At 33.0% G+C, this 14,322-nt stretch overlaps 2 protein-coding genes across 3 annotated transcripts; one reads left to right on the forward strand and one right to left on the reverse strand.

Moving 5' to 3' along the window:
- Positions 1 to 5,527: 5,527 nt before the first annotated feature.
- LOC131608823 (vesicle transport v-SNARE 13-like) lies at positions 5,528 to 9,331 on the forward strand. Of its 2 annotated transcripts, none has more exons than XM_058880389.1 (6): positions 5,528 to 5,777; positions 5,879 to 5,999; positions 8,175 to 8,233; positions 8,322 to 8,510; positions 8,655 to 8,825; positions 9,003 to 9,331. In XM_058880389.1, the coding sequence occupies exons 2-6, from the start codon at positions 5,906 to 5,908 to the stop codon at positions 9,171 to 9,173; spliced, it is 684 nt and encodes a 227-aa protein (XP_058736372.1). In that variant the 5' UTR covers positions 5,528 to 5,777; positions 5,879 to 5,905; the 3' UTR covers positions 9,174 to 9,331. The 2 variants fall into 2 exon arrangements, with proteins under 2 accessions (XP_058736372.1, XP_058736373.1); XM_058880390.1 differs by having other exon boundaries at positions 5,528 to 5,776; positions 5,868 to 5,999.
- A 562-nt stretch (positions 9,332 to 9,893) lies between these two features.
- On the reverse strand, positions 9,894 to 12,996 carry LOC131608822 (pectinesterase 31-like). Its single transcript, XM_058880388.1, has 6 exons — positions 12,614 to 12,996; positions 11,536 to 11,640; positions 10,961 to 11,038; positions 10,582 to 10,769; positions 10,315 to 10,488; positions 9,894 to 10,206 (listed from the first exon to the last, which is right to left on the reverse strand). Exons 1-6 carry the CDS (start codon positions 12,860 to 12,862, stop codon positions 10,044 to 10,046), a joined length of 957 nt encoding a protein of 318 aa, XP_058736371.1. The 5' UTR covers positions 12,863 to 12,996; the 3' UTR covers positions 9,894 to 10,043.
- Between the last annotated feature and the right edge of the window lie 1,326 nt (positions 12,997 to 14,322).

The following is a 14,322-nucleotide window of genomic DNA, read 5'->3' on the forward strand; positions in this document are numbered from 1 at the left end:
CAAACATCTGAAAAACATTTAACAAACCATTTTATATATTTCTTACTCAGATAAAATATTACAATATAATTTATGAAATAATTTATGAAAAGGAAAAACTAATACTTTCCTTTCGACTGGAAACGCAAAAGAATTGAATGGACCCTTGCTTTCCATTTCTGCAAACTACACAGTAGGAAGTGACTTGATGTTGTGTAAAGAGCGTGCCGAATCTGTGGAAAATGTAAATGCAACTACACCTAATTTATAGACACAGAAATCCTACTTTTTCCCTCAACTTTTAGTACATTTTTTTGTTGGGCCTATGGGCCATGCATTCGACATTACACTTTTATGTTGCTTGGTTTATAACTTTATTATTTAAGAGAAAGAAGTGTGTTTTATTTTAATAATGACAAAAACACCCTTTATCTACAAATTTACCAATTTTTTATATCCTTCTGTATATTATTCAACATATATATTATTATCATTCATATCCACAATTATCATCATATTATCAAAAATACACACACACACACATATATATATATATATATATATATATATATATATATATATATATATATATATATATATATATATATATATATATATATCCCATTCTCCTATTAACCTAACATTTAACTTTAAATTATTAAAATCTTAAACCTAACCAAATTATAATAACATCAGTACATATCACTGAATGTAAACTATGATCATCCATTTGATTTTCACACATTGGTGCAAAGCATACCAGTATTATATTGCAATTATAAAGCAGCTATGTAAACATTAACTGTTATAATCCATAGACAAACTGCAAGTAAGAAACAAAAAAAGTCTGAAACATTACATGAAACAACATACAACTAAACCAAAAAAAGCCAGCAACATCATTGAACACAAACTACTGTTCTTCCAAAACTTTCCACTCCTTCATCCATTATAGCCATCTACACCTAAACAATACATATTCACTTAAACCTGCAACACACAAGAATCATAATTTCAATTAATTTCCAGAAACATACAGAATAACAAACAACATATATAAGTTTTAACTTTAATGTGTAAAAGGTATTACTAACCATTGTTTCTAGCTTCTTCACCAACTCTGTCCATATCATCCATTCCCTATCATCCAAACAACAAACATAAACTTAATGCGTGAATCTGAAGGAAAATATTATAACCTAATGTCATGTATTTCCAAAAATCTTTGAATAGGATTCTTATACCTTTCAGTTTCAAAGACAAACTTCCCAAAATACACTGAATTGGATATTTCAACCATTCTGGGGTTTATCTGCAGTCCGACGCTTCCCAGAACATCTGCTATAAAATCGACGTCTTCAACTATCGCAAACTTCATACCAGCCCTCAGTTCCTGATGCTTCCTGGACCACCTGATTCCAAGCATCTCATTCTGCCACACCCATGATATGTTCTGAATCTTACTTTCCCTTTCCCAGGCGCATGCAATACCGTCCACTGCATACAAAGCCCACTCAGTGCACAACTTGGTAAAACGTTGTTTCTTCATCTTGAACCTCATTCGCAGCAGCTTCGACCTTTGCTTCATCCTCCGTTTCATCACGAATCGCTGATGACGGTCTTGAACCACAAGAAATTTCATAGATCTACATAATCAGAAACAATCATTAAGTAAAGTAAGATTTCAGATAACACAAACAATTATACAAAGATTGGATTACAGAAAAAAAATCAAAACCTGCAAGCTTTCACAACTTGGGAGAAGCTACCCATTTTCTTCCAACGTACGGATTCGGCTTCTTGCTTTGGTACTTTAAGCGTGGCAAAGCAATGTCTCATCACTCCTTTATATACTCAAAGGCCCATTACCTGTTACACTTCCTTTTAGTTGGTAAACGTGCACTAATTTTTGTATACTGTTGAAACGCCTTTTTCTGTGCATGCAGAACTAAATATGATCAACTCTTTTAAAGAGTAATAATTAATTTCACACCATAATATATAACTCTATCTGTTAATTGGGTGGGAAAATAATATATTGATTTATATTTATTACAAATTAAGTTTATTGATTAATGCGTGGGAATACAAATTTTAAAATATTTTATTTTATAGATTATTAAACATGTTAGTTTATTTAACATTACTTTGTATTTATAGCAAAAACAATTAAAGATTACAAATTAAATTTATATTGATTTTATAATCACCATTGAACAAATCGTTTCTATTACTTAATATATATATTTAGCTTATATATTTCTATAGAACAAAAATTTATTTTAATTTTAGCTTTATCATTATTAAACTAAAATATAGTTAATCAATCAAATTTTCTTTAGTTTGTTATATTAAAACAGAAAATTAAAAATTAATTATTATATTTTAAATTAAATAATTTTTTATGTTTTATAATCTATTGAGTTAGTATTAATATATTCATGTCAATATAATAGCATAGATGTAAATTAATATAATTATTTAATTTGTTTTATATTATTCTTCTTTCTACTATTTGCTTTTATACTGTTTCTATTTAAAATATTTTCATTAATATTTTAGCAGAATAAATAATGTTAAATTATATTTTAGAGGAAATTCTTTTAACTTTATACTTATACCAAAAATATAATATCCACCTTAATATCACAAACACCCATTTAATTATCGTTCCACTGATATATCAATAAAATAGATAACACAAACAAAATAGATAACACAAACACTGATTTATATAATTTAACTACTATAATTAGAAGTTCCAAAGTGCAGCTACTATCAAGTTAGCTTGTCCATACATATTTTACAACAAAATGTAGTTAAACTTAATTAAACATCACCAAAAGTCACTGAATTCTAAACCACAACACAAATTACAAGCTTCAAATTCTTCATTCATTACCACGGACAACGCAAACCAAGATTTCTTCGACAGGGGGATACCTTATGGTGAAATGCAGGATATCACCTTTCTTGAAAGGCCTGCTTTTCCCAAATTCATACCACCCCCTGCAGAGAAACATTTCGTTCACCCCATCTCTCTTCTTAAGGACACATTGGTAGCTCTTGCATTGGTCCGTGTCGTATAGTCCGATGGCTTTCTTGCCTACCAGTTCACATCCAGTAATGACATCAGAAGGAATTTGCTACACATTCAATATAGATTCATAGAGTTAGCACAACGCATTACTTTCACCCACTTAGATTAAATCCATACAAAAGGACAATCTTACTAAATAACTTACTAGAACTTGTCTGCCCAAACCTCTTGGGTTTGAAACCACCTTGGTCCAGGTTTTTTCTTCTTCAATTACAACAACCTCATCAGCTTCCCTGTTAAAGAAATAAACATTTCAAACTATCATACTAAAGCAGATTTTATGTTGGACAACTTTTTATGATTTGGCTTATCAATATGTAACATAAATTAATATATTTACCCTTCTTCTTCTTTATCCTCTACCATAACCGATTTTCCCTTCCAATCTAAACTCCTTTCCCTTCCATCCCTCTCCTCCCTGCATCCAGAAAATCAACAATAACACTTTGTAAATAGCATTTCAACAATAATGACTAAATCATTGTCATTATTTATTATATAATTGTTATGTTCTTTATCTTACATGAATCAACATTTTATCTAACTACCAAATATCAAGTCTATGTTTTACCTTCCTTTAACACCTGAACTTTGTCCTTTCTGAATCTTTCGTGGGTTCTTCCAATTATCACTTTCTTTGCCAACCATCTCATCACTGCATCCCGAGAAACAACATTAGAACATGTCTCAATGTTAATATAATAGTTACAACATCAGTAACAGAAGTTAAATCGGCTCCTAAACATTCCTATATCTATTACCTTCAAATTTACAACTATATCTTACATGCATCAAAACATGTCCAGCCTAAAAATTCCTAATAACAGACAAGCCAAGCAATGAATATGTAAGTAACACAAATCATTTCTACATTTTACCTCTCTGAATCTGAAGATAAAACAATAACAGTATGTCTTGTTTCTCTTCTGGACATACTTCGCCTTTCACCGACCCCTACGGTATTTCCAGATCGATTTCCGCCCACCCCAGATTTTAATGCTTGCCAAGCTGCCTTCCATTTCACTGATGTTCGTCTTTTCTCAAGAGCACCCATAACCAGCCTAAAATGACTTTCACGTTTCCATAAGCATCCCCTCCACTTCATGCGGTTGGGTCTTTCCCAACCTCTCCTCCAAACCGCTGCTACATCAAACAACTCCATCACTCGCCGAATCTCGGCCTCCCTCTTGAGTCTTTCCCAGTTATTTTCAGTTGCAAGTTCCTCTTCGTTTCTAATTTAGCAAAGACAACAGATTTAACTTATAAACCACAACAATGAACATGCAACTTATAAACGATGAAAGATGCAACTTACGGCTCTGGAATATTGAAGGGTGAAGAATATGTCATTGCTCCGGAAATGTAGTTCTTGCGGCGTCAACCTGCTCCTCGCCACAGCGGCAAAACCCTACCGTCTATTTTGGAATGATTGGCTTTTCACTTACAAAAGTAACACAAATGCGTACTTCTGTTTCTATCTTGGGCCACTATATGCTTTTTTTTTTAACCTAAGTCCTTGTCGTTGGGCCCATTTCCTGTAAGACTTCCTTTGTCCTTTTTAAAAAAAAACATAACATTGGGAAATACTTTTCTTCGTTGGAAAATTTGTCTTTTTGTCAGTTCTTTTTTGCCCAACTCAATTTATTGTCTTCTCTGTATATTATAGATGTTTTGGACCTATTACAATTTCTTTTTTGAGGAACTTTTGACTTTTGCGATGTACTTGGTACTATATATAGATATATAGATTATAAATATCTCATATCTCAATTTACCTATTTTAACATTATATATACACATTAATAATATTATATCTATTTCTACACATTCCATTTATGTTTTTAACAAACTACTACCTTTTTAAAATATTTTTTTATCACCACTCAGTATAAATAAAAAATAATTTATTAACCCTTTGTTTTTTATGTCATTATCACATTATTTTCATTTCTCTATTATATATACAAAAATTATAACTATTATAAATGGAAAGAATTTTACTATTAATCTAAATATTGGATAACAAATTTATTTATCAATAATTTGTTTCAAATATGTGAAAACATTAAGGGGAGAAATAATACTGTTGTACATAATGTATATTATGTATTAAAAATAACTAATCTAACTTTAATATATGACAAAAATTATTATTGTAATAAACAATAACAACTTTACTACTAATTTATCTTCTAAATAAATAATATATTACTCAATTTTTTTTTTTTACACTTTCATTTTTCTTCTATTTCATTTTTATTATGTATTAAAAACAAATTCGCGCCCCGTACCGGTACCCGTGCGTACGCACGGGTATCCCGCTAGTGTAAATAATACTAACAAAAATGTATGGAACGTTTAAACACGTGGCATCTACGTGCGCATTATCGTTAGAAAAAACGTGTAACCAGAATATGCTTCAACGAAACCAAGACTATATACAAAAAAAATTATAATCAATCAATATCATCCCCATCGTGCACTTTCTCCCAAACGCTGTCGTTTTGATCCTTTTCAATACAAACCCAATTCCACCGCCGTTCTCCGCCTAAACTCTCCGGCCGTCACAACGCCGGCCTCATCTCCGATCCCCAACCACCTCCGCACGCTCAATTTCACGCTTAAACGCAATTCCTCATCACCGATCGTTAGTTTCAACGAATTAGGTCTTGTTTAATAGCTAATTTTCGATCACAAGGTTCTATTTCTATTTCTGTTTCTGTTTTCTGAATTCGGTGATTTTTATTATTATAGATTTGAAAGGCGTTGAAATTTTGTTGTTGATTGTGAATTGAACAGAGAAGGTGAAAATTTCTTTTGGAGACGATGAGTACCGTGTTTGAGGGATATGAACGCCAATACTGCGAGCTTTCTGCTAATCTGTTGAAAATTTGCACTGCAGCTGGTGCTCTTAATGGAGGTAGCTGAAATCTTCTCGATGTCACTCTTTTCATTTTATTTTTTACCTCTTTTTGTGTGTCTGTGTGAGACACTTACGCCAACACAGTGATTACATTTAATTTACTCGTTTTTAAAAATTATTACCGTTATTGTCGTGTCAGTGTCATGTTTGATCGATTGAGGTGTATGTGCTTTCTAGTTTGAAAACTTTATCGGTCGATGTGATCTTTGTTATTCAGTTTCACTTTCTAGTTTATATTTTTCTAAACTAGGAAACATGTTTGTTTTGGTTATAGGTAATTTTGTTTTTAAAATATAATAAATTGCTTATGAGCTTAATTTTATTTTGTTATTTTATTTGTTTATGCGGTGAATATAATTGATTTTGTGAGAAATGCTAGCGACACTCTCTTTTCAACCCTCTCTCCAACACTCACTTTCTTATTGGTTGAAACATGTGTGGGTCCTACCACTTTATGTGGGATCCATTTCTAAATGAGGGACCCACACATGTTTCAACCAATAAGAAAGTGAGTATTGGAGAGAGTGTTAAAAAGAGAGTGTTGCTAGCACTCCTCTTGATTTTGTAGAATTGATTATGGTTAAAAGTAAGTTGTATATAATTGATTTTGAGTGAATTGGTTTTGTAGAATTGATTCTAGTTAAATGTAAGTTGTATGTAAATTGAGTTATGTATGAATAAATTTATGGAAAACTTAGTTGTCCAACAAATTTAAGTGTAAAAATTCCGTTTAAACTCAAAAACTTCAAATTTTAGCTTCAATTATAATCAATTTTGGAGGCAGAATCAATTCTACTTTAGAAGAAACAAACATTTCAAAATCATTCTCAAATCAATTCTACACCCTTAGAATTGCTTTTGGCTTTTCCAAAAGCTAAACCAAACATACACTCAGTTAATTAAGTGTAAAAATTAAGTGCTATAATCCAATCATGTTTTGCTCTATGATGCATGGACACCGGAAACACGACACTGACACGTTGACACTTGTAATAAAATGAAAAATGAGTAAATTAAATGTAACCACAAGTGTCGGTGATGATTTTGTTCATATATATTAGCACTCGAACTCGGACACGGACACGGACACGCCGTTTTCTGAGGTGTCGGTGCTATAAAGTTTTGCTACATTATTAGTAGTTTTGATTGTTCTCAAACTCGTTAACAGTATGTGTGGAGATGAGTGGAAGATAGTTTGAAATGTTTTGAAATGGATTGAAAGAAAACAATGTGATAATTTATTGCAGTAATTAGAAAAAAATTAACCTAACTTTTTGTTTTTCTTTTTTAAGTATCAGATTTCAAAAGTGTTTCTGTTTACAAGAATTCAGATAGTTATGTTAATAAAGTAAAACCATTGTGTATGCCATGTGAACTATTTCCCTTTCATATATTTGTGCATTACTCCTTTCTTTGGAAAAAAGCATTAATGTATAACTCCTGCCAAGAAATTTCCATCAGAAAAATTCTCTCTTGACAATTTTTGAAGACTTGTTCCTCCTGTATTCCTACTAGTCTTCTGTGGTCGTGAAAACATGAGTGTTGAATGTGTCTATCTTGTTTCATATACGGAAAGTTTTTTTTGTAATTTTTTTTCAAAGGATAAAGGCTCCTGCTTGATGTCTGTAGTAAAAAACGTATAAAGTTGGCACGAGAGGCAATCAGTGCTGTAAATAGTGGGTGTAACTTTGTGGAATTTTAACAATCTGATATTGTCCTGAATATGAAACTGAATATAAATTGTTGTCAACTAATGACAATAGCACTGTAGCTCAGCAGAATTTGAACACACAACTATTATCTGTGATTGTCTTACACTTAAAACCTCTAATGTTTCCTAGAGTAGTTCTAGAATTGCTCTGAGTTGAAGGAGAAACTGAATTCTGTGCGAAGTTTACATTTCTGATCTTATAGATGGCTAGGTGGCTTTTCAAATGCATACTTCTTTTTCTTTGTGTTTGACCTCTTGTTATTTTTGGATTAGCTCCTCTAAAGTGAATAATTCGCTGTAGAAAATATCGCTAGTATTTCAACTGTTGATAAGTGATGGTTAAAAACACAAACCGTTAAGATGTGTATCAAGAAAAGAGGAATCACCGATGCTTATCATTTCATGTTGAGGCACTCATACACATATTTTTTAATGATTTGCGTTTTTTGTTCAATCTGCAGAGCAAAAGAAGCAAAAACTTTCAGAAATAAAGGGTGGAATTGATGAAGCAGAAGCTTTGGTACCTTCTTCGCTTTTTTTCTTTTTGTTTGAAAGCTTACTTTCTTCTGTTTTGGGATTCTGATATATTTGTGCTTACTGATTTGTAGATACGGAAAATGGATCTTGAGGCAAGAAGTTTGCAGCCAAACATTAAGGGTGGGCTTCTTGCTAAGTTGCGGGAATACAAATCAGATCTGAACAATATTAAAAGCGAACTTAAGAAACTCGTATCTGGAAACTTGAACCCCTCTGCACGGGATAGTTTGTTAGAATCAGGCATGGCAGATGCTTTGACGGTATGAATGGCATTTCTATCATCTGATTCCTGATATTTTAAACTGATTGAGGAGCTTTAATATACATTTCTGAACATTCATTTTTCTTGGATTTTCCCCACTAAATCGGACGCGTAGTGCTAATTGCTAATATGATAAAAATAGGTATCAGCTGATCAAAGAGACAGATTAATGTTTTCAACTGAGAGGTTGAACAAGTCTGGTGACAGAATTAAGGACAGTAGAAGAACAATGTTGGAAACAGAGGAGCTTGGAGTGTCAATCCTTTCAGATTTGCATTCTCAGCGACAATCTTTACTGCACGCACATGACACAGTAATGCTTTTCTCTTTAACTTATGATTTACTTGTGTTTCTATTAGTAACAACTAACAAGATGCTTTTAGGAGTTTAACTTTATATACATGAAAATATAACAACCTGTGTCATCGAAACAAAAATACTCTGCCATTCATATTCAGTCTACTGATGGGTGATATCCCTCCTTATGCAGCTTCATGGAGTGGACGATAACATAGGCAAGAGCAAGAAAATTTTGTCGAACATGTCTAAGAGGATGAACAAGAACAAGTGTCTTATTAGCACCATTGTTGTGGTCCTGGTTCTTATTATCGGCGTGATTCTGTACTTTAAACTTTCAAAATATTTTAATCATTCAAAATAGACTAGCATATATTTCTTACATGGCCACAATGTAAGGCTTTATAGAGTTTCGCTTGTTAATGTTGTGCAATGCTGCAAACAAATTTGAAAATATTTGCTTCTTAAGTGTGTGATTCTTGTGCTGGTTTTGTCATGTAAGATGTAAGTATTTTGTGATCAGTTATTGTGTGAATTTTTTATGATACTATTAAAATATACTGTTATGTTGTAAAATCTATCTAATCTATTGGATTAAGTGTTTGTTGCCCATGATATGTTGGTCATTTATTTTAAGAAAATATTATTTTTTTTTTTTATTTTTAAAATGTGTTTATTTAATTTGTTAGTGAGAAGATAAGAGACTCTTGAATGAACCTTTGTCCTTGGAAGAAAATGAAATGCTAGTAAGAAATAATGTATTTTTAAAAATAATAAAAACAATTATTTTGGTATTTTTATTGTTTTTGAAAATGCATACAATTGTTTACTTCAAAACTCTCTTATTTTCTAGTTATCAAGTAAAAGAATCACAAATTTTAAAAATTAAAATTTGTTTGCATAAAATAATCAAGAAAGGGTTGGTTCTTTAAGCACCACTAAAAAGCCATTCTCCTCTTGAAGGGATATAATTTCTCTGAACAATACAATTTAATTTTTTTAATTCAGATATAGATTTTTTGTATACTAAAAATATTTTATAAGATATTTCATATATATTACAAAACCACTAGTTCAAGGTAACTTGTTTTATAAGCAAATGTATCTTATTCATCAGAAGCATTTCAGACATACAAATGCTAACTTTCTTCAGACAGAAACATTTCTAAGCCGAATGGATGGAACCTTCTCAAGTTAATTAACCGTGGAATATTCTCTCGCGTTCGAGTATTTTCTAAGCAGAATATGGAATCCTCAAACCCATTCTTTGACAAAGCCAAGATCTTTCTGGTTCTGGATCAATGAAAGGATGCGTGATGAACTGTTCTGATTCTTCATCAATCAATTCTCTACACCATCCTACTCGATCGGTTGGACAACAACCAGGTCCAAAACATCTATAGTTACAATAAAATCAAATCAAATTTCTAACTCAATAAATAAAATTTTCATATAAGTGTTTATGTATCTATTCAGAATTGGATTCGGACATTAAAATCAAATACCTGTATTCATAAAAGCAAGCACTTCTCTCATTCTCGACTTTCCCCCAGTTATCCCAACCAACTTGTCTTATACATTGATCCATGTAAGTGTACGCAAAAACCACCCTTCCAAAAGGTCCCCACGGTCGTCCAAGATATGCATATGAAGTTCCTCCGTTACCTGTGATAACGCATCTGCAATGACATTGGAGACCACTCAGTCGTAAAATACTTTAAAAGAATCATAAAATGAGATTGTTACCAATGGATCATGGTCACTTAACACACCTCAAGAATACATAACCGGTTGTTTCCTGCGACGATTTTCTAGCCTGTGCGGTTATGTACCCTGTAGATTTGCAGTGAATATGACAGTGCTCTAAAAGAGAAGTGCTATTGCCGAAGATGAAGTCCACACTTCCTTCAATATAGCAATCTTTCAAATATTGTTTACCGTAATGTAAGTACAGCGTGTCCTGCGCCATAATCATAAAAAACGATCTAATCGGTAAATCTATAGAATGTAAACCAAATTTGGGGACTGAACATTATCGGACATCACGCACAATAATAACATTAACACATACATAGACATCACTAAAGCATCACAAAAGCCTACATAAAAACTGATACAACGAGATAGAAAGAAAATGGTCATTGGAGTTACCTGCCATCCAAGGAACCTGCAATTGTAGAAGGCGCAACGATCTGCTGTCACTCTAATTGCCACTGCCTGTCCTGAACCCTGCCAAAAATAGAAAGAAAAGCAAGAAGCGCTATGTAAGATCTTTCATTCTTAGTGCGTGTATATAAATTTCAACGGATCTATATCTTAAGCAATCGGCAAACCCTAAACCCTAAACTAAACACAACACATATGTTTGGTCACGTGCGTCTGAGTCTTCAATCTAACATCCCAAACCGTTTCCACCACAATTTCATGAAAGCTCCAAAACTAAGCTTCTACATGTGATTTTGGTAAACATCGCAGAGCCAAACATATGCTACATTGGTAAGTAAGGACGCAACAACCCAATTACCAGCATGTCAACTACCAATAATGGGAAAGGAACTAAAAAAATACATATGTATTCATGAACACGACCAATCGATTCTCTCTACCAACATGCACTTATGTGTATTAACCAAACCAATACCATTCAACAAAGTGAATAAGTGATAATAAAGGACTTAGCATTATCAAACATCTAGCAAAAACTGAAATTTCACAGGTTGCATTACCTGAGGGGAAGAATTCTCAAAAGTGATATTCTCAGCAATAAAGTCTTCCCCTTCCACAATGGTAGTTCCACAACCAAATGTCCCAGTACCAATCAACCTAGCATGCTGCAACAAAAAATCCACAACAAACCCAAAAATAAACAAATTAACCATTGTTGGCACATACTAGGTAAGCCCAAATCAGTGAAACATTAAAAACAAAATGAACAATTTTGAGACACATCCCCATAAACCCCAAATGAAGAAACTTTTATGGATCATTGGCATAGCGAAAGGCATAAGAGCGGCATATACCCATTAACCCCAAATGAAGAAATTTTTTTGGGTCTTTCGCAAAATCCATTGTGAAAGACCCAAGAGCAACATCAAGCGAAAGAGCGCAAGGAGTAGGTGGTCCCTCATTCCACCAAGAACCGCCCTCCAGACGTGCCAATCACCGTCTGATTAAAATCATTAAATCCAACGGTCACTCGCACAACGCGCTTTCTCTCACACGGAGAGTTTTTTTTACCGCGCATGCTATATAATGAAGAAAGCGTGTTATTTCAAATATTCAAATTCATTATCACTCTCACATTACTACTCATTCTGTCACTCACTTAGGTCGGAGTGTTAACCTTACATGTCAGCCCCTCCCATCCACATCGAAAACATGCTCACCAGATCAGAAACCATTGGATCAAAATGAAAAATGAAATTTTTTGACAAATACCCAATACTCCAAATGAAGAAAACGAATTTTTTTGACAGATACCCAATACCCCAAATGAAGAAAATGAATTTTTTTGACAGATACCCAATACCCCAAATGAAGAAAAAGAATTTTTTTGACAGATACCCAATACCCCAAATGAAGAAAACTGGATAGAAAATGAAAAAAAAAAAAAAAAAATTGACACATACCCAGTAACCCTCAAACGAAGAAAACATTGGATAGAAAATAGAAACTGAAAAAAAGAACAATTTTTCACATACCCATTAACCCTCAAATGAAGAAAACATTAGAAACTGAAAAAATGAACAATTTTTCATAGACCTATTACCACATATAAGGAAAAAAAGAAGAAAATATGCGTACTTGATGGTGATCAATTTTGGTGGCAGTGTTATTCCAAGTAATCACAGTATCCTCACGACACAACCCAGCAAGAGTGATGAAATTCTTGGTTTTGGGAACGTATACAGGCTGGCGGTAGATTCCGGGAGATACACGGATGACAGTCCGGCGAGAGTTGCCGAACGGCACAGCATCGATTGCTTGTTGCACGGTTTGAAAATCTCCGGTTCCGTCATGGGAGACGGTGAATACAATAGCTGCTGCCGCCATTGTGATTTTGGTGTGAATGGTAAGAAAACGTATCAAAGGGGTTTCAGTTGAGTTTGGCAAGTAGGAGAGGATCTAAAAACCGTTTTTTTACGTTATCTTTGGTCTGCAACAAATACAGTTGTCGTTTGTTGTCTAGTGTCTTGTTTTGTGTGTTTCTTTTTTTAGATGGTAAGTTAGAAAAAAAAATTTAAATAACAAGGTTTAAAAAAAAATTATCAAGTTTTTCAAAAAATTTATCAAAGTGTCTAGGTTTTGCAGAACCTCCTGGAGTATGCGCCAAATGAATTGGCGCATTAGTACAAAATTAGGTGTATGCGTCAGATGGTTTGCCGCCTATGTGGGTTTTTTTTTCTTTTCCTATTCCTATTACACTCATACGCCAAATGTATTGGCTAATTGAGTAACATAGTATACCAATGCGCCGAATGGTTTGGCGCATACTCTAGGGGGTCTCGCAAAACCTAGACATTATGGTAAATTTTCTGAAAAACTTATTTTTTTGGTAATTATTTTTTAAAACATTGTTATTTAAATTTTTGTTTCGGTAAGTTATACTTTAATTAAAAAGATAATATATCTGACTCGCGTATTCAATGTATTTAATAGTGAATTTTTTCTTATAAATAGGACCAGAGGAATAACGTTTAATAAAAATCTACAGATTTGATTCATATGAAAATAAATTACTCTTTAGAAAAATTAGTGTCTTTTCTTTCATCACCAACCAATACAATTGGTTATTAATGATGTCAAATTGGTCAATCGATATTTGCTTAACCAAAAAATGTGAAAACACACATTGATTATGAAGATGAAGAATAATATTTAGTAGCCTCGCAAGGTGAAGTCTTCATCTGAAGTGATGACCAATGCTTGGGAGATGAAGATGTCAAAGTAAGGACAACACCTTAATGTCAAATGGGGTTTAGTGGAATTCTAGATGATCTTTAGTCAAACAATTTCTCTGATGACAATATCTATCAAGAAACCTTAGCAAGCTTCATTAGATAAAACAAACCAAATTCCAGATAAAGTATTGAATCATTGATGTATCAAGCATGGACTTTAGAGCTTCAAAGTTTATGATAAGAATATCAGGTATATTCATAATCCTATAGAGGACAAAAATAAGGGTCAATGTCGTAACATCGTGAATTTTCAAAACATCAAACATGACACTCAGACTAGAGGTCGGAGCGTCGGGAACATTACCTCTAACATGGTGAAGGTAGACAAAATGATGTAGGTCACGAGTTGCCCTGTAGATTGGTCTACCTCTCAGAGGATTCATAATGCTACTACTGTCAGTATGGAAAAAAAAGATGAAGGCTAGTTGAATAGCCGATAATAGAAATCACAATACCAAAAATATAAATGGGGAGATTACCTCCAAAAAGCAGCAGAGGCGATACAAAGGAACCTTAAGTGTTAAGAAGATTCAGGCTATTGTGCATCATGCT

This window comes from Vicia villosa, linkage group LG6 (genome assembly GCF_029867415.1).
Source record: "Vicia villosa cultivar HV-30 ecotype Madison, WI linkage group LG6, Vvil1.0, whole genome shotgun sequence".
NCBI classification, from domain to species: Eukaryota; Viridiplantae; Streptophyta; class Magnoliopsida; order Fabales; family Fabaceae; genus Vicia; species Vicia villosa.